This window comes from Ochlerotatus camptorhynchus, unplaced genomic scaffold (assembly GCF_037179485.1).
Source record: "Ochlerotatus camptorhynchus isolate MF236.1 unplaced genomic scaffold, CSIRO-AGI_Acam_v1.1 ptg000006l, whole genome shotgun sequence".
Taxonomy (NCBI): Eukaryota; Metazoa; Arthropoda; class Insecta; order Diptera; family Culicidae; genus Ochlerotatus; species Ochlerotatus camptorhynchus.
Window position 1 is genome coordinate 324,806 of NW_027040498.1, and position 21,490 is coordinate 346,295.

Sequence of the window (21,490 nt, forward strand, 5' to 3'; positions counted from 1 at the left end):
CTGCCCAATTCGTACCTTCCTCAAAATTGTTCTTTGCTCGCTTTCTACTTTGTATATACAATTTTCACACTGCTGTACTATAACGGAACTATCAACTCTATAATTTAATCTCCCAATCTATCGTATAAAATCTCCACTTTAAGTCTGATATTTGACGTTAAGCATCTCCAACTATGTGTATCGTTAAATTCACGCATGACGTAATAACACACGATTAGTTAAAGTAGATCATTTTCGATTTTTTATTGATTCTTCTAGGAACTCCCATAAATCCATTTTAAATTTATTTGAATTCTCCTTAGAATTTCCATACAATTAACCTCAGAAATTTCATAAATTTCTGCTTATAATAATCTTGGACTTCTTCCCTGCATTGAATTGGAAATTCAATTCGTATTCTCCTTAGAATTCCCATAGTATTTCTTCAGAATTCTCAAAACAAAAATCCGTCACAGAATAACTTTGAAACTATTTTCAGAATTCCTTTGGGATTGAACCTTAAAAATAAGATTCCATTGGAATTCTCGGAATATATTTCGAACTCTTTAGAATTCTCTTGGAATTTCAGAATTAATTTTGAATTGAGGGGGTTAGAAGGAAAGGGGTGTAAATGACTTTGATCGATTCTCTTCATTGACTTTCTCTTTCGTTAATAATTCAGCTGAAAACACATTCCTTGATTCGTGTGCCATTCTGGATGCTAGATAAGAACCTCCTTTATCAAACTATGTGGCAGAAATAGCGCAAAATCTGTTTATAAAGCTGTGACTATCAAAAGAGAAAGTCGATGAAAATAATAGATCAAAGTCACTCCCCTTTTCTACTAAATTCTTATTAGAATTGGACCTACTATCGTTAAATGCACTCTCAATTATATTGGAATTATTTCCAAAATTGTTTCGGAGTTGAATTTTGGGTCCCTAATAATTTAAACAATAATCAAAAGCGACGCTCGTATGTGGTAAGCCAAATTTAACTATACATATAGGTAAACCTGGCTTGTTTAAGCGAAGATGGAGACATCGGTCCTCAATTTTACTTGAAACTTTCGTAGTCTGTACTTTGGTATTCTACTCTGATATATCTTGGTGTCATCCCTAGAATCCTTTAAAATTCTCTTAAAATTTACTTTGGATTTTTTAAAGTTCTTAATCATCCTTGAAACACTATTGAAAATCTATCACAGACAAATAGCTTTGGAATGTTTTCAAGGTTTACAATTTATTTTCTGGGAAAAGAGGTATATTTTTTCCGATTTTTAATCGAAATTGAAGGCATTTCCCAATAGTTTTCCTGGAGTTCTAAAGTTTTGCGGTTCACTGGTCACCCTGTTTAAAATTTTATATTTTTAACAGATATGTATATTTTGTTAAAACTACTGTAGACTGTCTCAGTGGCAAGTACTCAATTTAAACATTTTGTTAATATTTTTAAATTTCACTCTACTTTAGTAGTGAAAAAGTGACTTTAGTGACTATTTTTAGGGAAATAGTGACTTTAGTGACTTTTTTGTGTAAAAAGTGACTTTTTAGTGACTGGCTTCAAAATAGTGACCAAGTCACTTCCTGCTACCAGCCCTGGGCCAAAGACTAGCTACTCTCTCAATAACCGGTGCAATGAACAGCACACCGAGTATTTAACTAGATGCTCTACTTTATCTGATTCCGTTGCATAAATTTATCCAATTAGAAGCTGAAAGGAGCGCTTTAAGGATTCAACGAACAAAGTACTTCCTTGAAGGTGATCTTACAGGACACCTTAGCATTTTAAAAATGTTTGATAATAATTCTCTTGTATTAAAAAATGAAGACTGGATGGAGAAAAAATATAATTTCGATCGTTTATACAATGCAGCAGAATTTGATCGTAATGTTTGGGAAAGTGGGGGACCAAACATCCGTCCAGGTTCAACTGTTTTTTATACAGACGGTTCAAGATTGAACAACCGTGTGGGAGCAGGGGTAACTGGCCAACCGTGTTCCAAGCAGAAATTCAAGCAATTCTTGAATGCTCTGTAATATGCTTGCGCAGGAATGATAAACATTCGAAAATCTGCATTATGTCTGATAGTCAAGCAGCATTAGATGCTTTAAAATCAGCAACATGCAATTCCAAACTCGTATGGGAATGTGCAATGTCACTTCAGAAATTGGCCTGTCAAAACCAAGTAAACTTATATTGGGTTCCTGGCCACTGTGGAATTGAAGGGAATGAAAAAGCCGATACGTTAGCCAGGCTAGGATCATCTCAGCAATTCATAGGACCAGAACCATTATGTAGAGTTTCTACTTGTTCTCTTAAAATGGAGATCAAGAAATGGAAAAAAAAAATGAAAGTGGAGACCAACTGGAACAACACTTCCATTGCTAGGTAGTCGAAACGGTTCATAATTCCGAACATTTCAATGACTAGCAAAATTCTTGAATTATCAAAGAAAGATCTCAGTGTCTATACTGGTTTGATAACAGGACATTGTCCATGTAAATATCATTTGAAGCTAATAGGAAAACTTCAAGAGGATATGTGTCGATTCTGTGGTATAGAAAAGGAAGACTCTGAACACCTGCTATGCTCTTGTGCAGCAATCTTCAATAAAAGGCGTATTTTTCTAGATAAGGGGCTGGCAGGTCCCAGTAAAGTAGTCCATTTCATTCGAAATGTAATACCTGGCTGGGAAAATGCTTTTGGTCAGTCTATGTCGGTCGCTTCACAAAATAGTGATACGACATAACTGATAAAGCAATATAAAAACGGGGAATATCACAATAGATCAAAGTAATGGTCACAGTGATGAATATACCCAACACGAAAAAAAGGGGAACTTCGGAAATAAAGCTCATAAAAATAATTTGCATAATTTCAAGATAGTTTGAAAATGATTTCAAGAGACCTCGTAAAAGAATTCGTGAACATTTAAAGAGAATTCAATTGAATTTGCTAGAGGGTTCCAAAGAGGAGAATTCGCAGGGAATTTTGATCGCATTTTCAAAGAAATTCGTAGCACAACAATTCAAGAAATTTCCAGGGGAAATTATAAGAAGTGTTTCAAGAGCAATCCATAGAGAATTCCTAAAAAAAACTCCAAGAGATGATTTGAGAAGAATTTTAAAGAAATTCTGAGAAAAATTGTCATGGAATTCCGAGATGAAATCTAAAGAAAATTAGGGAGAATATTATCTGAATTCTAAAGGACACAGCAAGACATTTCTGAATAATTCCAAGGAAATTTTAAAGAAAATTGTGGACTGAAATTTTGTCTAATTCATTGATGAGCGATATAGTAGAATAATTGTATACCTAATCACGTGGCTTTTTAAACTTTTAGTTCTATCCCTCTAAAGTACTCATCCCCTAGGTAAAAAAGTCAAGATCTTAAAACTCAAGTCTCTCTAATAAGGAAAATCCCAAAGGCTTGGTAGCCATCATAATGAAGTAATGAAATTGGGTTAGGTTATTAGAGAGTTGTATTGAATTTTCTCCTTTAGTTTACTTAAATCTTTGCTTTGACTATATGTTTTAGTATTACTTCTACGTGAAGTCAACGATTTACATAGTTGAAGATGCTAATTTCAAATAACAGACTATAGTGGTAATTTTTATACGATAGATGGAGTAGATGAAAGCATAGAGTTGATAGTGCCGTTAGAGTACGGCAGTGTGAGGATTGCATATAGATATTAGAATAGCGAGCTAGGACAACTTTTAAGGAAGGTACAAATCGGTAATAGGTAAAGAGAGATGAAAAAACCGATTTGTACCTTCCTTAAAAGTTGTCCTAGCTCGCTATTCTAATATCTATATGCAATCTTCACACTGCCGTACTCTAACGGAACTATCAACTCTATGCTTTCATCTACTCCATCTATCGTATAAAAATTACCACTACAGTCTGTTATTTGAAATTAGCCTCTTCAACTATGTTAAATCTTTGGTTTTTATTAGTTAGATAGGTTCCGATTCAACACATTGTAGTTTCATTTTTATACCTGTTCTCTTGACTTTTTTACCCATGGGATGAGTACTTAAGAGATTTTGAGATAGAGATAGAGAGTACGTAAGATTTTGATAAGTTCTTTAGTGGGAATGACACTGATGAAGACTGCACATTGTAGTCGAAATACGTATCTGTCATGGATACCAAAATTAATTAAGTGGAATTAAATGGAAGATAATGTTTTTCGCTGTTTTATTTATGCATTCCGCTAACAACCCAATTTCATTACTTAACAACTGAAATTTAGATTAACCCTCCCAAGAATCATTATTAATACGAAGATAATTGTAGAGTAAATTTCCAGAATACTGAAGGGAAATTCTAAAGTTTTATGCACAGAATTCCAAGACTAACAACGCTCTGATGAGACAACGAAACCCTACCCCAAGCTCCTCCCCTGATCCTATCCTTCGAAAATGTACCCTTCTAACCTCGAGTAAGCCGCGAGTAATCGGCCCAACTCCTACTAGACATAGAATTAAGTGAATTTTGTTACACACAGTGAACAATGAATTATCGGCTCCGTAAAGCTAACGCGATTGAGCCTTCCAAATAAACGAACTAGATAAAAAAAATTCCAAGACTGTTGTGGAGAATACCGGAGATAATTTTAAGAATATTGAGCGGAATACTGAAATTAACCCTGAAGACATTTAGGAATGATCCTAGGGAAATCCTTGAGAAATTATCAAAGATATCTTGAGATTAGTTCCATATAAGTAATTTAATTTAATCAGACATTACCCAGTTTTCAAGATCCTGTACATAGATAGGATTGAAGATCCAGGATTTAGAAAAAAAATCAGATTCTGAGACTTCCATTGAGAGAGAAGAAACTCCATGATCCTGGTCTAAGAAAACTGTTCAGGATAATACGGCTACAAATTTCGGAAACGTGAAACAAAATAGTCTGAAAAGTTCTGGAGGCGAACCATCCCCAAGCTGAAAGCCTCCCTAATAAAGATAAATCAATCAATCAATCTGAAAAGGGTCTAAAACTTAATTAACAAACATATTCAAAATGCCGAACATCGGGCATCGAAAAACTATTGAGATTGCAAAGTTAACCAAAAATCACGTGTTGAGCCTTATACCCCGTTCACATTACAGCCTATATCACGTAATATTGGCTGTCTTGCAATGAGCACTCATACATATGATTTCCAGTGAAAACTAGATGTATGAGTGCTCATTGCAAGACAGCCTATATTACATGATATAAGCCATAGTCTGTACCGAGGGGGGCGACTCTATCTTCGATGCAGAAACGATTTTGTTTTGCTGTGCTTAGCTGCACGTACGATGAGTAGATTTTAAGAAGATTGATGAAGATTTTGAAGATTTCCTGCAAAAAGATGGAAGTCGATGCGAGTAGATGGATTTAGATCCTTAAAATGGCAAGAAGATTTTTCGTAGATTTATTCGCTGGCGTGAGATTTTTCGAGCATCTATGATTGAGATTTAGATGTGTCGCCCCCCTCGGTCTGTACGGGGTATTAGAAATTGTTTGGGGTTATCATTGGAATCATTTAGGAACACTCTATCACTATCTTGGGCTTAACCAATTTTCGATACTCTGAGACGCTAAGTTTTTGAGATCTCTGGCCTAATTTTTGGTATTCCGTACTATGAAAAATGTGCAGGAAGACAGCTTCCTCACCTGCGTAGGATATCGTACCCATTCAACACACATAAGCCGGGACTAACGGCTTTGCTTCCCTTCCGAAGGAAGACACCGGAGATTTTTATGCCTCAGAAAAATCCCACCGATCTCGGCTGGGATTGAACCCAGACCCATTGGGGTGAAAAGCAGTAACGCTTACCACTACACCACTACACCATCGGCCCCGGCGTTTAGCGAGTTAATTAGCTCAACAGTGTATACACGGTAAAACAAAAAGGCCCAAAAGTATGTTTATTTTCACTTATCAAGGCATTACCCGAATAGAAATTGTAATGTAGGAAATATCAGCAGACATCTTCAAAACATTAAATTTTAATGTGTGTTGCCGTACCCTTAATGTATTCAGACTTCAAGTACATAAAAAATACATGGGAGTACTACAAAAGGCCGAATCGCAAAAGGCCGAATCACAGAAGGCCGAATCACAAAAGGCCGAAAACACAAAAGGCCGAAATTCACAAAAGGCCGGATCACAAAAGGCCGAATCACAAAAGGCCGAAAAAACTCGGAAAAGCGACAAAGTTGTTGTTTTTAATAAATTAAATTTCATTTTTAAAGTAAAGTTACAATAATTATTATTCTGCATCTTCGATTTAAAATATAATGGAAGCTACTTAATAGCCATTCGATTTCCGTAATGAAATTTAAAAAAAAACTTAAAATTTGGGTAGTTTTATGTTTATGTTTGTTTGAGTGTGTAACGACGATTTAATGGCAAGATGGATTCGTTTTTTTGTGAATGCGGACCATTCAACGAGGTGCACTCAGTTGTAAGAGCAGAAAGGCTTCAGATGCTGAATGAGAGAGAAAGTGATAGTTAGCTTTATTTTTCCGGATGTTTGAGTATTCAATGAGGTGGCTTCGTTCAAGATGAAATTCAATATGGAAGAAGGTATTCTCAAATCGAAAATCGTCATTAGCATCGATATGGCTCTTGGTAAGTTTTGCTGAACGTTCTAGTTACTTACATTCAACTGCTTGCACAACTTGCCATCCAATAAGAATGTTGCATATGCGTAAATAAACCGTTCACCTCTGTCGCATCTCTTATTTTCTTACCAGCAGCTTACCACTTACTGGTTATTCACAAAAAGTCAGCAAGTGAGAACACCTCTATATCTATTTTCATCTTGGCTATATTTTTTGTGAATGCGAACCATTTAGGCTCTGAACCATTTGGTGGATTATTTTAACTTTTGGTTAAAATTTGACAGATGGAAAGTTATCGACTAAGGCTCTGAACCATTTGGTGGATTATTTTAACTTTTGGTTAAAATTTGACAGATGGAAAGTTATCGATTAACCCTGCTATCCGAGCGTGGTTATTTCTGACATACAAGAAGTTAAATTTTGACGACCGTGGCTCGAAAACCGGTCGATCGACAGCACGGGGATTTTCGAACATAAGAAATAACTTTCGAAATGTCACTTTTAACTACGAGTTAAATTTAACTCGGCAAATGGTTCACAGCCTTAACGAGCCGAGTCAGTTGTGCGAGCAGAAAAGCTACAGAATCTGAATGAGAGAAAAAGCGATAGGGCATGATTGATCAGTTCACGAAGATTTGCCGCACTCTTCTCTCACCCGTAAGTTTTGACAGTTTTGGGTGGTTTGTTTTGGCTCCCATTCGTTGCTATCTCTTTTACTCAGAAGCAAAATGATAGGGAGCAAAAAGTGAGGTTAGGGACCGTGCACTGATCTATTGCTTCCGCTCGGTGCTTTTCATTATTTTTTTTTTACTTTGGCAGCGAGGATTTTGAATCGTAAACATCACGTTTCTTTGATTTGATCGAAATTTGGGTTGGTGTTAGAAAGAAAATGAGTGCGATTGAAGAAGAGTTCAATGGGTTTTCCGATGAAGAAGTTGTGCCAGTAGTGAAAGTGGTTATTTCCCAAAAAGGAAAGGAGATGCTGAGTGTCAATGGATTTCTGTACAACGTAAACAAGGAGTTAATTCTTCTTATTAACTGATGGTTATAGTTTGTTTATCAAAAGATTATTTTAAAATTAGGCTAAAGATCGTTTCTACTGGGACTGTGCCACCAGAAAACATGCCAAAAACATTGACGAGGCCTGCAAAAGTCGTGCGATTACAAGATTACAAAATGGCGTCCACATTTTAGTTGTGCATAAGGAAGTGCATAATCATGATGTTAACCCTTTGGACGGGATGGAGAAAAATTACAAAGCTGAACTAAAACGGAACCTATCGTCCAAACCCGAGCATCAAACAAATCGCAAAAATTGTTGATTCTGAGGCAAAGGCAAGCAGGTGGTGGACTACGTGTGATTGAACAGGATGGTGAATTTATCGTTCCAGAGGAACTTAAGAAAACGCTGGATGGTCAGCTTTTCTTGCATAAATACATCCGCAACGAAAGAACACATATTATGATTTTTACAACCTTACCAAACCTTCAGCGCTTGGCTGCCTCCCGGTTTTGGCTGGTTGATGGTACATTCGCAACCATTCCTCTGGAATTCACACAAATGTACTCTATCCACGGATCCATTCCATATCAGAATCACGACGCAGTTGTACCCCTTGTATTTATGCTTCTGAAAAACAAAACACAAGAGACTTACACATGCGCATTTGAAGCATTACTGGAAGTATGTCAGGAAGCACAGATTGAACTACGTCAAGTTCATCATCTCTGATTTTGAGAAAGCAGTTATTAATGTAATGAAGGATATCTTTCCGGATGCAGAATGTTATTTGTGCTACTTTCACTTTGCACAACATTTAATCAAACAGCTGAACTTCCGGGGACTGAAAACTATGTATTCCAATGATATGGATGTATACATGCCTATTAAACGCCTACAGGTTAGTATTAAGTAATCGCTGGGTGAATGCAGATTAGCGTTTTTGTTTTTTAGGCACTATCATTTCTACCGTTTTCAAGAATTGCAGGAGCATTCGAGTGCATCAAGGCCAATATGCCGGTAAAACTAGCTGGCTTCCTTGAATATTTCAATGTTACATACGTTTCAGGACGAAACAGCAACAATAGGCCGATGTTTCATCCTGCCCTCTGGTCGAATGACAAAGTGGTGAAGGAGCAAGTGCCTTTAACGACCAATTCACTCGAAGCTTGGCATAGGCGGTGGACAAAGGTTGTTGGATGCAACCATTTATCAATTACCAGAATAATCCTGGAATTGCGAACCGAGCAGCAGGCAATTGAAGGACGGATTCTGCGCATATTGCAAGGCGACGTTCAACAAGGATCACGAAACCATCTGGAAAAGATCAAAGAAATATGCTTGAAAAGTGACGATATCACCGATGTAAACTTTGTTGACAGCGGTGCTCTTTTGTCGTCGTCAAAACAAAAAGAACTTAAGCAACATTTTTTTTTATTATTGATTTCAGGAACTGCGATGCAACTTCGATAAAAATACGTTTTTCATTCATAACATTTCATTTTTGATATGCAATAAGAAGGACAAAAATGTTCCAATGTTTTAATATTATTCTTTGATTATAAATTTCAAAGATTTACTATTTTTGTCAAGATTACAATAAAACATTATTAATGAAAAAAAATATAATTTTTCGGGTATTAAAAACTATTCTAAGTCGCTGCATCTTTTTCACAGCCATTGTGAACAGCATGTCTAGGGGTTTAAATTAAATTGATATTTCTATTCATTCTGAAACGAAACATAAAGTGCAATAACATTAACAGATTGTTTGGATGCGGTTTTCAATTAATTTAGTTTTTGATCAATTTACGGCCATTTTGGTTTTCGGTCTTTCTGGCTTTCGGCCTTTTCGATTTTCGGCCTTTTGTGGTACCTTAGAACATTTTCGGCCTTTTGTGTTTCGGCCTTCTGTACGGGTCCGAAATACATTAGCCTCAAATGTTACATTAGAATCAAACGTCTTGGCGATGTAAAATTTGACATCAGGATACATACGTTGATATCAGAATTAAACGTTACATAAGAAGCAAACGTCATCACGATGTAATTTGTTGCGGGCATAAAACATCAGAATACATCCAATGACAACAGAACCAAACGTTACATTAGAATCAAAGTTCATAACGATGTAAATTGTTGTACGCATAAAATATTAAAATACATCTGCCACGGATACACTTGTATGACAAACTATGAGCATGAGTTTTATTTGTATAATAAAACTCACTCACTACAACCTCATGAAGGCCGGGCGAAAATGTGACAGTGAGCCAATGAAAAACTGAATCGGTACAGTTCCTACTCCGTTTTTATCGTGTTTCGTCTTCCATAAAAGTTACTGGGCGAAAGATAGAAATTCTTCACAGATTCTAGGCTTATTGGAATCACACAGGCCTTATTCCACTATCCGCCATTCAAACCGTTCAAACAGAGCAGTTCCGACCGAGATATGTGAAAAATAAACTTAAGAATACATGAATCTATTCGTGATAACTATTTTCCCAAGTGTGAATAAGAGCCTCCTTACACAAGCAAATGAGTTGAGAAGAATCACTTTAACAACTACACCAAAGATTCATGTTTTCTCCTATTGACATTTTATGAAATAGGAAGTGAGCCAAGAGCCTATCGGATTACCTATTTCGCCCGGAACTGCCCGGAACAGGTATCGGTATGCTTACCATCGGAAGTTGATTTGTACAGCGTCCGGAACGTCTTATCCAGCGTTCCCGCGTTGGAACCTTTGTCAAAGGCGATCTCCGCCGAAGCGAATCCCGTTTCCTTATTGAATACACTTTCCGCCGCCAGCAGATTCGAACAGTCGCCGGCCGTCGTCGTCGTGGCCGTTGCCGTTTTGACACGGTTGGTCATTGTAACGTCATAGTCCCGGAGGAACTCGTCAATATTCTTCAATGAACTATTTTCCAACAGTTTAGTCGAAGTGTGGTGGTGTGGCTTCTTGGATATCATTTTATTCAATGCGTCGTGGGAAATGGTCCGGAGCTTGGAGGGTGTGTACTTGAGCAGTTCGATGATGTCGTGCAGCGAAGCGGACGAAAGCTGATGCTGGGATTGACTGTGAGCACTGCGGCTTCCTCTTCCTACTGTGGAATCGGAATCCATGCGGTTCTGTATGCCGTTCGAGTGAAATGACAGCGAACGTTCGAGCCTGCTCGAGTCGTGGGCCGTCATGTCGTGGGCGGATACATTGAAGTGTTTAGCACTGATGGTCTTAAAGGAACGATTACGCTGGAGATTTTCACGGATCTGCGAATGACGGTCCAGCTCCGTCGCCGTTTGTCGGGTGATGGCATTATGAAAGTTGATATGCGGTAAGAATGGTTCCCGGGTGGCCGTAGCTATGGTGGCGGTTTGGGACAGCGGACGTGGATGGTGCGAGATCGCCGAACCGATCGGTCCAGCCGAATAGGTAGGGCGAGCGATGGGAGTTTTCTCTTCTTTGATGATCATTTCCGTATCCGGGGCCGGTAGGGTTGAATTAGCCAGTTTCTTCTTTTTCATGTTTAGCTTGGTTTTGATTTGATTCAATTTCTGCAAACAAAAGCAACCGATTACCTCATACGATACTAGATCGCATTGAATGTCAGTGGAAAGATACGTTACCTCAGTCGTAATCTTATCATCGCGTTCCTTCTGTGTTTCCCGTTCCAGTTCCTCGCTATCGACATCTTCTCCACTTTGATTGCCTATGGTTCGGGAAACCGTTCCTTTGATACTGTCGGATGCCTTTTCGGCGCGAACCTTCATCAACCGGTGGATGTTCTTCTTGTTGACCAGTAGCTTTAAGCCGGGTGCCTTGAAGTTGGCCGCATCTTGTCTGTATGGGAGGGAAAGCATATTGGCTGCATGAATTACAGAGGACAGAAAGATTCAAACGTTATTCTTTTCGTGGACATTGCTGGTACATGACTTGCCAACAACAACCTTGTTATGAGAAAGGCATCTTAAAAATCTATGAATTGCATGAAATAAATAGTTAAAAACCCAATGCCACACAGCTACAACATTCCAGAGTCTCCATCTTGAGCTTGCAGCTTTTTTTCCCTTCAACACAATAGCGCAACTACAACACTACACACATATAGCAAGGAATCTGCTGCTCCACATCTACGCTTGCACAAAAGAAGCCGCAACGCTTCGACGAGGAAAAACGCAGAAAAATGATGATGATGATGATGTCGCGAAACACATTCCTCAGCTCGGGCGGTCGGCGTGGCGCGGCCAGGCAAGGCAATATGCACAGCAAGAAAGCACAATAAAATCAATTAACAGATCACGTAACAGATTCGCGGGAGTTGCCTTTGAAGTACTTCGCTTAACAACGATGACTGCACCAATACATTTTCAATATATTCAAATCAAATCACAGCAAAATAGGAAACGTTGACGTCTCTCTCTGCTGCCGTTTTTATCTCGAATGCGGAATCGCGGTGCCGCGCCATCAGACCATGCAATCGAAAAGAAGCAATATTTAAATTAAATTGGCATTCTACCACCCAAACGTCACTGCTCCTGCTGTATGCTCTGCTGATGGTAGTGGACCAGACCAGACCATAAGCTACGCGACGCGTTGGATAAAAAAAAGAGGGCGGATGGATGCGATGCATCAGGCCAGCAGCCGCCCCTTCCGATCTCACATGACAAATGACGACGACGACGTGGAGCGGAGAGCCATCTCCGGCTCGTGGGATTCCTTGTAGTGTAGGTTGGTGGGTTAAGCGATGCTATATGTATTTCCGAGAAGCGATAGCAAGAAATCATGACACTGTGTAGTTATACGTTATGAGGAGATGTATGAAGAATTGCCAGAGGCTATTTATAGCCGCCGTATGAAATCTCACACCCAGAAACAGAAATGGAATACAGAGCAAAGCGGCAATCGTTCGTCATTAAATATCTATACCTTTTGATGATGCAGATCATTCAGCGTTCAATATGGCGCGGGTACTTGAAAGGGTGGTCTAAGTATGATGCTGCTGGTTTGGAGGAACTGCTATGGGTTTTGCTATCGCTACTGGTTCTCAACCAATGAATCACGTTTCGTTTATTTGTGGAACAAGGTTTTTAGGCCAAAAACGGTGTAAGACAACGTCGATGTAGCTTGGTAGATTATGGTCTACGTCGGTGATTCAAAGTGGAATATGTAGCAAGAATCTCTGACATTAGACAAAGATTCAGAGTGCAATCAAACTAAACCGGAAGCTACATTGTGGAATTTTAACCAAGCGATAGGGGTGCAGATAACATGACTTCAATCGGGTCATATCGACCAGAAGCTTTCAAATCGTGCTCCGCAAAGCACACGTTTTGTACAAAATAACTTCGAAGGGATTCTAGCAAACAACGTAACACTACCCTCACAAATTCCTAGCTCGAAAGGATAACAAAAGATCCTGCTGTGTAATGTCATCTCGACAAACTCATGGATCCGTATCATAGTGGAAATAGGGAAGTATGACGGTTCTGGAGCCCACTCAGATAATGAACTCGACATCAGCCAGTCAGCTGTGGGCAATAATTCACGAAGGGATGAGGACAACAGCACTGATAAGTACTGCTCATAAACGACTACGGAATGACAACGCTGCGTTGACACCAGTATCGACTATGACGTCCATCCACAAACGACCGACGACATCGACCGGTGTCTGCACTCCATCGATGAAGCGATTTCCCGGGCCAGAGAGCAACATGTGCCAGCAGCCCGACAGGCAAGTAATACTCTAAACCTTGACAGGCCCACTAAAGACCTAATTGCAACACCATTCGTAAACAGTAAGCGTACTGAAGACCACTTGCAACCGTTTAAACAATGGATGGTGGATCTCAGAAATAACGATTTTGCAAACAAGATTCGCTTTCTCGCAGATTGTGCTAAGCCGTTCTGGAAAATGGCAAAGATTTTTTTTTTAAATAAGCCGATGCCTATCCCTCCCCTTTCCCCTCTTAATCAGAATTTGGATCCATCCTTACTCGTGGTCCCAGTTGAAAAGGCCAATGCTCTTGGCCAACACTTTGTAAATTCACATAACCTTGGCCAAGCCGTGGTGAGTCCCCTACGAGCCTGCAGTATCGGAGGCAATGGCCTGACGAAAGTAGAATATTGGCTGATGAGGTGATAGCCAGTGATGCAAAATATCATAACACTCACGTGACACTCGTCTTCGCATCAACCGACTATCGCCGACAGATCGTTTTGTCACGCAGTGAGAGTTAGAGCCATGGCAAACAACAATCACCAGTAATGGTCGCTGCTCACAAGCAAAACGTTACACTCGCTGCTGATAATGAACAGCACAACGAAAACAGTGAAGACTGCTGCAGTACGATCATGAGAAAAAGCGAAACGACAGAAGAAAATGAAAACAATGCCTACGCATTCCAAGTTCGTCTCGGCAGGCGCGAGTGTGTGAGTTACAAACAAAGCAGGCAACATTGAACGGAAGCTGTTGGGCTCACTCACCAACACACTCACATAAGCAAGCAAAGCAGCAACTGCTTCAAAACGAGCACAGACGAGTGTCATGATTGTCAGGAATGACCAGATCGGTGATAGATCACAACAGAAGACGACATTCACCAGTTGCTTTTTACTTCTTTCGTCAACTTGATGGATGGTCATGGAGAGAGCTTCGACGAGCACATTGATAGGAATGTACAAAGCGTTACTACCATCAGCGTGATTGTGATAGGTCGCAGCTCTGGTGATAGCAGCCATTAAATCAACCAAGAACATGAAGGCCGCTGGTGTCGATGCAGTGCTCGAGTTGAAAAACTACAAGGGACAGCCCTATGGGGTTGTACGCAATGGTGACGTAGGACTACGTGGTCTTATATAATAAATGGTAATGTGTATCTTTATTCAGCCATTTTAATTATTTTCCTTACCTCATTTTTATATTTTAAATTTTTTATTCAACAGATTGCGTTCATCGTATCCACATCGTATAATGGCCGCACCAAGCAGACCGCTCGTAAGTCCACCGGAGAAAAGGCTCCTCTCAAACAGATGGAGCAGTGAAGAAGTCTCATCGCTACCGGCCAGGAACTGTCGCTCTGCGTGAGATCCGTCGTTACCAGAAATCGACCGAGCTGCTGACTGCAAGTTGCCTTTCAAGCGTCTGGTCCGTGAAATCGCCCAGAACTTCAAGACCGATCTGCGCTTCCAGAGCTCGGCCGTTAATGGCCCTGCAGGAATTCAGCGAGGTCTATCTGGTCGGTCTGTTCGCCATCCAGGCCAAGCGTGTCACAATTCATGTTCCATAATCGGTTTTCACAATGCGTACCCCATATAGAAATCACAGACGTCCTACGTCAAAACCGTACGGTCGTGTCATGGATGCAACCTCTTATTCTTTTTGTCAACATTATGTTCATAAGGCAAATCAACTGATTTCTTATCGCGAACTTTGCTAACGCTGCTTTCGAACATTTAAAAGTTCAATAAATCATCAAAACCTCTTTCACGTTGGAAATCGATTTGTGGCCCTGAAAAGGGCCGATTGATTGTTTGGATGGTACGAATTTACTTGGTGACGGCCTTGGTTCCTTCAGAGACAGCGTGCTTGGCCAACTCACACGGCAGCAGCAGACGAACCGCAGTTTGGATTTCGCGGGAGGTGATCGACGAGCGTTTGTTGTATTGAGCCAGACGGGACGACTCAGCAGCAATAGGTTCGAAGATGTCATTGACGAAGCTGTTCATGATGCTCATGGCCTTCGACGAGACTCCGGTGTCCGGGTGGACCTGCTTCAACACCTTGTAGATGTAGATGGCATAGCTTTCTTTCCTGCGCTGTCTCCTCTTCTTCTTCTCTCCCTTGACGATGACTTTCTGCGCCTTTCCGGACTTCTTGGCGGCCTTTTCACTGGTTTTCGGTGCCATAGTTTAGCTGTTCGCTTCGGTAGAGAATAACTGATAGTCGTTTCGACGGTGGTGTCTCGTTTTGTGCCCGTAGCATAAGAAGTGAAACTCCTCCCCTTTTCAGTATTTTGCTTCCCACTGTATGTATTGTACCCTCCCTGTATTAATGATATGCTACTCGACGCAGGTATAAGTATACCCTCGATGAGTGAAATAAAACTACCTATCTGGTCGGTCTGTTCGCCATTCACGCCAAGCGTGTCACAATTATGCCAAAGGACATTAAGCTGGCTCTTCGTATTTGTGGTGAACGCTCTTAATTTTTCCGTCGAAATCTATCAAAACCGGCCCTTTTCAGAGCCACTAAAAGATTCCACAAGAAGGAAATTTCTGCTGCTTACAACTGATCGCATCACAGTGAATGCTGATCTAAAAATTGCAACCAGCAAGTGCCCTAGAACCAAAAGCGATGCGATGCTATGACGATGACTGTAAGGGGCTTAGAAGCAGAAGGGTGAAAGCCAATTCGCTTTTTCGATTTCCTCTTTTGTGATGACCATAGCTTCCTATTTCGCACTATTTCTGCTATGCTCTTCTATCATCCACAACAATAAACGTATCAATGAATGTGTTTACCGCCGAGTTAACGTTATCTGACCGTGCACTTCGTAGTTGCTCATCCGTGAATGATCACAACTAATCCACTTGCACAGAGAACTACATATATGGGTGCATGGGATAAGCTTTCCATCTTCAATGTACAAGCACATTAATTCATTCTATAGATCAATTCACAGCGCCGGCCACGTCCTCCCGGTCTTTTGGGGAGGGAAGGATGATAAGTTCTACGTCCGGTTGTTACTAGAGACCGAGAATACTTCTACATCTCCACGGCTATCTCGGGAAGGATAGTAGTGTAAGTGAGGTAGGTTATTTTTAGATTAGGATTCACTGTGGTAAGTGGTGCGATCGGTTAAAGCAGAATGTGTTCTTTATTTAAATCTAGTGGGGATAGAATAAGGCAAAGTAAAAAATTGCAAGGGGGGGGGGGGGGGGTACCTTCTGCTCAGTAAGCAGAAACGGTAACCACTGAACCTCGTCGTAATGCTATATGGACATGTTTCGTCTACTTACTACTCTCTGACGACTGTGATGGGGAAGCAGCATATGCATGTACGTAATTGGTGGATTTGTTACTTATTTCGACGCTTTTGGACAATGCTTGACATTTACTACTTTTTCAATAGTTTCTATTGAACATAATCAGTCAAAAGGCTTGATATCGATGCGTAAGCGTAGCCCTGATCGATTGGTGATAAAATTATTGAAATTGGTTCAGGGGCAACTGAGTTATTAACGTTCAAAATCTTTCATAATTTGTTACATGTTCCATTTTCAGTTTTCACAAAGTGTACCTCCATATAGAAATCAAAGACGTAGTCCTACGTCAAAACTTGACTGTTGACTTCTTCGAGCACCTTGCCGCGGTCTTCAATAAATGTTTGGTGCTTGGCTACTTCCCTGCATGCTGGAAGTTAGCCAAAGTCATTCTAATCCACAAGTCTGGCAAATACCCTACCAGTGCCAAAAGCTATCGCCCCAGCAGCCTCTTGTCCTCCATCTCGAAGCTATTCGAAAAGTTGATGCTCAGCCGTCTGCTGATATTTTCAACAGATAATAACATCTTTCTCAAACAGCAATTCGGGTTTAGGAAAGGCCACGCTACCATCCACAAGCTCGCACGGGCTACTAACACCATCAAGCGGAACAAGTCCGTTTCCAACACATCTGCCATGGCATTGTTGGACGTTGAGAAGGCGTTCGACAATGCCTGGCATGATGGCCTAGTGTACAAGCTGTTTCGATACAACTTCCCTATCTTCCTTGTTAAGACCATCTAAAACTTCTTGTCAGGCAGATCATTCCAGGTCTGCTTGAGCAATTCTCCTTCTGATACGTTCAACGTTGATGCTGGGGTTCCTCAGTTCCTCTTCCGGGTGGTGGTATTTTGTTAATGTTTGCGGATGACAGTGCCATCATCTATAAGGGTCGAGTGATCCGTGCTCTGAAGAGAAAACTCCAATCAGGCCTGGATGTTTTGTCCGACTATTTCAAAAGCTGGAAGATTTGTATCAATGCATTACTTTGTATTAAATATTACTGAAAATAAACCTAAGAAAATTGTTAAGGTAATTGAATTTTGAATTCCGAGTGTTGCGACAATTGGGTGGCAAAACACCAAATGCTGATAGCTGCAGCAGATAGACAGTTCTTGAGATTTGTATGGATAGATCGCCCGGAGGATCCACCACAAGTTTACGTCAGGGATGTGGCCATCTTCGGTGCATCTTGCACTCCGTGCATAGCGCAGGTAATTACCGATAACCATTATGTCGATGATTACCTTGACAGCGTGGACACTGTGGAAGAAGCTGTTGAGCTGATGGAGCAAGTGAAATACATCCATGCCAAGAAGAGGATTTGAGATCCGGCAGTTCGTCTCGAATTCTAAGGAAGTTTTGCGGAATCTGGGAGTACTGCAGAAAGTTTCAAACAAGAGTCTGAATCTGGGTTCCCGCAAGTGATATATTCACGTTCACATCTCCATCGAACTAGGAAGTTTCGCCTCCGGATAGCCAACCATCAATTCCGACGAAAAGGCAAGTACTTCGGATTATTATGAGCATATTTGACCCGTTGGGGTTGGTATCCCATTTTATCGTACACGGTAAAAATCCTTATGCAGCATATTGGGTAAGCTGGAACGAACTGGGACGAGTTAATTCCAGAATCTGTACGCGATAGCTGTAACATATAGCAGGACTACCTTTCACGTCTGCACGAGATTAAGTTTCATCGATGTCTACTTGGTTGCACACGTTCGGATCAGAAATGGGTTTCAGAACTACATATATTTGTTCATGCGAGTAGGCAGACCTATACATGTGCCATCTAACTTCGAACGGTCGGTGAATCTGGAGTTGAGTGTTCACTCATCATAGCCAAAATTAAAGTGACGCTATTGAAACCAGTTTCTATTCCCAGACTGGAGCTTCAAGCGGCACTAATCGAAGCCCGCTTGATTGAAAACGTGTGTCAGAATCTGGCGCTTCCTAGGACCCGGAGGATATTCTGGTCTGATTCATCAACAGTACTCTCCTGGCTAAATTCAAATGCCTTTCGTTAGTAGATGAACTAGCCAAAGGCTAAAAATCTCCCTAATATAGATTAAAAAAAAAGATGCCTTTCGTTATAACGTAGCGTTTCGAGTTGGTGAAACCCTGTCAACAACCAGAGTTAATGAGTGGAGATATGTTCCATCAAGGCTGAATGTGGCTGACGACGCCGCAAAATGGCAGGCTGGTCCGGACTTTAGTAAGGAAAGTCGCTGGTTCACAATCCGATTATGGATGTAACTCCACTTCTCCAGTTGCTGCCGTCTACACCGAACAGCTGCATTCGTGTGAACACTGTTCAAGAACAAAGGTTGAGCTGCTGAAATCCGAGGATGGCTATCTTCGGAAGAACTCGTTGATGCGGAAAATCTATTGTGACGTCAGTGCAAGAGGAAGCGTATCCTCCGGAGTATTAGCTGCTGAAGTCACGGATGGATAACGATGGAGAGATCGAGTCATTGATGGACAAAACGAGTCCGCTGTACAAACTGTCGCCGTTCATCGATCAATCGGGCATCATTCGAATGGGCAGTTGTATTGGGGCTGCTCCATTCGCTCCATACTGACATTTATCATCGACGCCAACAAAGAGACGGTCTTCAATGACATTAGACAGCGCCCCATTTTATTGATCGTACATCCTTCCGAGCCAAGATATCCATGTACAAATTAATGAAATAAAGGGAAGCAGGGTAAAATCGGCCATAACTTCATTCACAGCGCTTTGCGGTGACCGAAACCACTTCCATTCGATTTTCCTTAGATTTTCACAAAGTAATTAACCTCATTTTATCGATCGTACATCCCTCCGAGCCAAGATCTTCTTTTCCTTTATTTAACGTCGGTCTCTGTTCCGCAATCTAGTGCCAATCACCGACGGACATCGATTGGCATCCATTGACGGCAATCGAATGTGCAGGAAGGCAGCTTCCACACCTGCGTAGGATATCGCACCCATTCACAACACACATGGGCCGGGACCAACGACTTTACTTCCCTTCCGAAGGAAGACGTGACCAGAGATTTTTATGCCACAGAAAAATCCCACCGACCTCGACTGGGATTGAACCCAGACCTATTGGGGTGTTAGAAAGCAGTCACGCTTACCACTACACCACCGGCGCCGGCTGCCGAGCCAATATATCCATGTATAATTCAATAAAATAGGGAGAAGTGAGGTAAAATAATATCCCTACTAGGAGCTTCGTGCGGTGAACGAGCCTATTTCCAATTAAATTCTCCAAAGAAGTTTACTTAATAAAAAGCCCTTTGTGCTAATTTGGTTTTACTCCGAGCTTAGATATTGAATGTGTTTGCGTTTTATGTTCTTTTTTCCCACTGTGCAGCGGTTCTATGTTCCGGCATTACGACGACTTGTAACGAGAGTAGTCAACGATGTAAAAACTCCAAAGCGGTTCCTGTAATTTCTCGCATGGCACCATGATGACTGCGACATCAGAACGAGGAAACTTTCAAAACCATTACTCTAGAAGCAGAAGCAGTCGTCAACTCACGTCCTCTAGCCTACATCGCTCTCGGTTCGGCGGATCAAGAAGCACTTACGCCGAATCACTTCCTGTTGTATGGGACACAGGGAGTAAATCAACCAGCAGTGCAGCCAGTAGACTATCGTAGCGCACTGAGAGATCGTTGGAAGTTAGCTCAAAGAATGATCGACGAATACTGGCACCGTTGGACTATAGAGTACCTTCCGGTATTGGGCAGGCGGTCCAAGTGGTTCGAGCCGGTGAAGCTACTCCAGGTGGGTGATATAGTGATCGTGGTGGACGATTTGGTATTCGTCAATCTTGTTTTCTGTGCTGATCACCAATGCTACCGACGCCAGGGAGGCAGCTCCCACACCTGGACCCTACCTATCGACCCATCAACTCATGAACCGGGGACCAACGGCTTTACTTCTCTTCCAAAGGAAGGCGTGATCAGAGATGTTATGCCTCAGAACATCCCGGCGGCGCCGACTGGGATTGAACCCAGGCCTGCTGGGGTGAGAGGTAATCACGCTTACCACTACACCACCGGCGCCACTACAGCCTAAATATATAACATCTAAAATTCGTAGCTAACTTGAATTATAATCTAGATTCACCGGTAGCTCAAATAATAGATTAGATTAGATAATTGGCATCTGAATTCATTGCATTTACACTGAAATGTAAGTACAACGCTGTATTCTAAATTTGTTAATCCTAAACATAAAACCCCTATAAAATTGCAGGTTTGATGCCGTACAGTATTAGCTATCAAAATTTGGTGTTTTGCTACCCAATTATCGTAACACCGAGGATAGTTCTAACAAAATTTAGAGGAAAATTTCTAACGAATTATGAAAAGCATTCCAAGGATAATTTTCAGAAAATTTAAAAGAGGAAATTATGAGGAACAATTCAAAGAATTAATGGGAATTCTGAGCAGAACTAAAAATGATTTCAAATGGTAATTCCATGGGAATTTCAACAGAGTTCTAAAAGTATGCTGAGGAGGATTCCAGGGTTCGCGAGAAAATGACCTTGTGGGGAATGAGAAACCTTGATATTGAATAACCCCTCGGTTTATCCCTATTGCTAAACACCATCAGCCACAGGGCTACCAACAGATAACGCCAACTATCTGGCATCACGTCTGCTCGGGCCTCGATCGGTTTCCCGATAGATTCGGGCCTCGATTGTGCAGCGAAGTCAAGCACTCGCTCTTTCACTAGTCGACCGTTGAACGGGTAAGTCCTGCTTGCGAGATCTTGGACGATTCACTTGTTGCGCCAATAAATAGTTCCAACAATGGCGACCGCTGTGTTAACCCA

At 41.1% G+C, this 21,490-nt stretch overlaps 1 protein-coding gene across 1 annotated transcript in view; it reads right to left on the bottom strand.

Annotated features, from left to right (window-relative positions):
- LOC135717585 (uncharacterized) overlaps positions 1–21,490 on the bottom strand; it is a 67,197-nt gene that overhangs the window by 5,991 nt on the left and 39,716 nt on the right. The window contains exons 3-4 of the mRNA XM_065239719.1: positions 11,236–11,449; positions 10,293–11,163 (exon numbers count right to left, since the gene is read on the bottom strand). Of these exons, the coding sequence (XP_065095791.1) occupies positions 10,293–11,163; positions 11,236–11,449 (1,085 nt within the window). The remainder of the gene's footprint in view (positions 1–10,292; positions 11,164–11,235; positions 11,450–21,490) is intronic.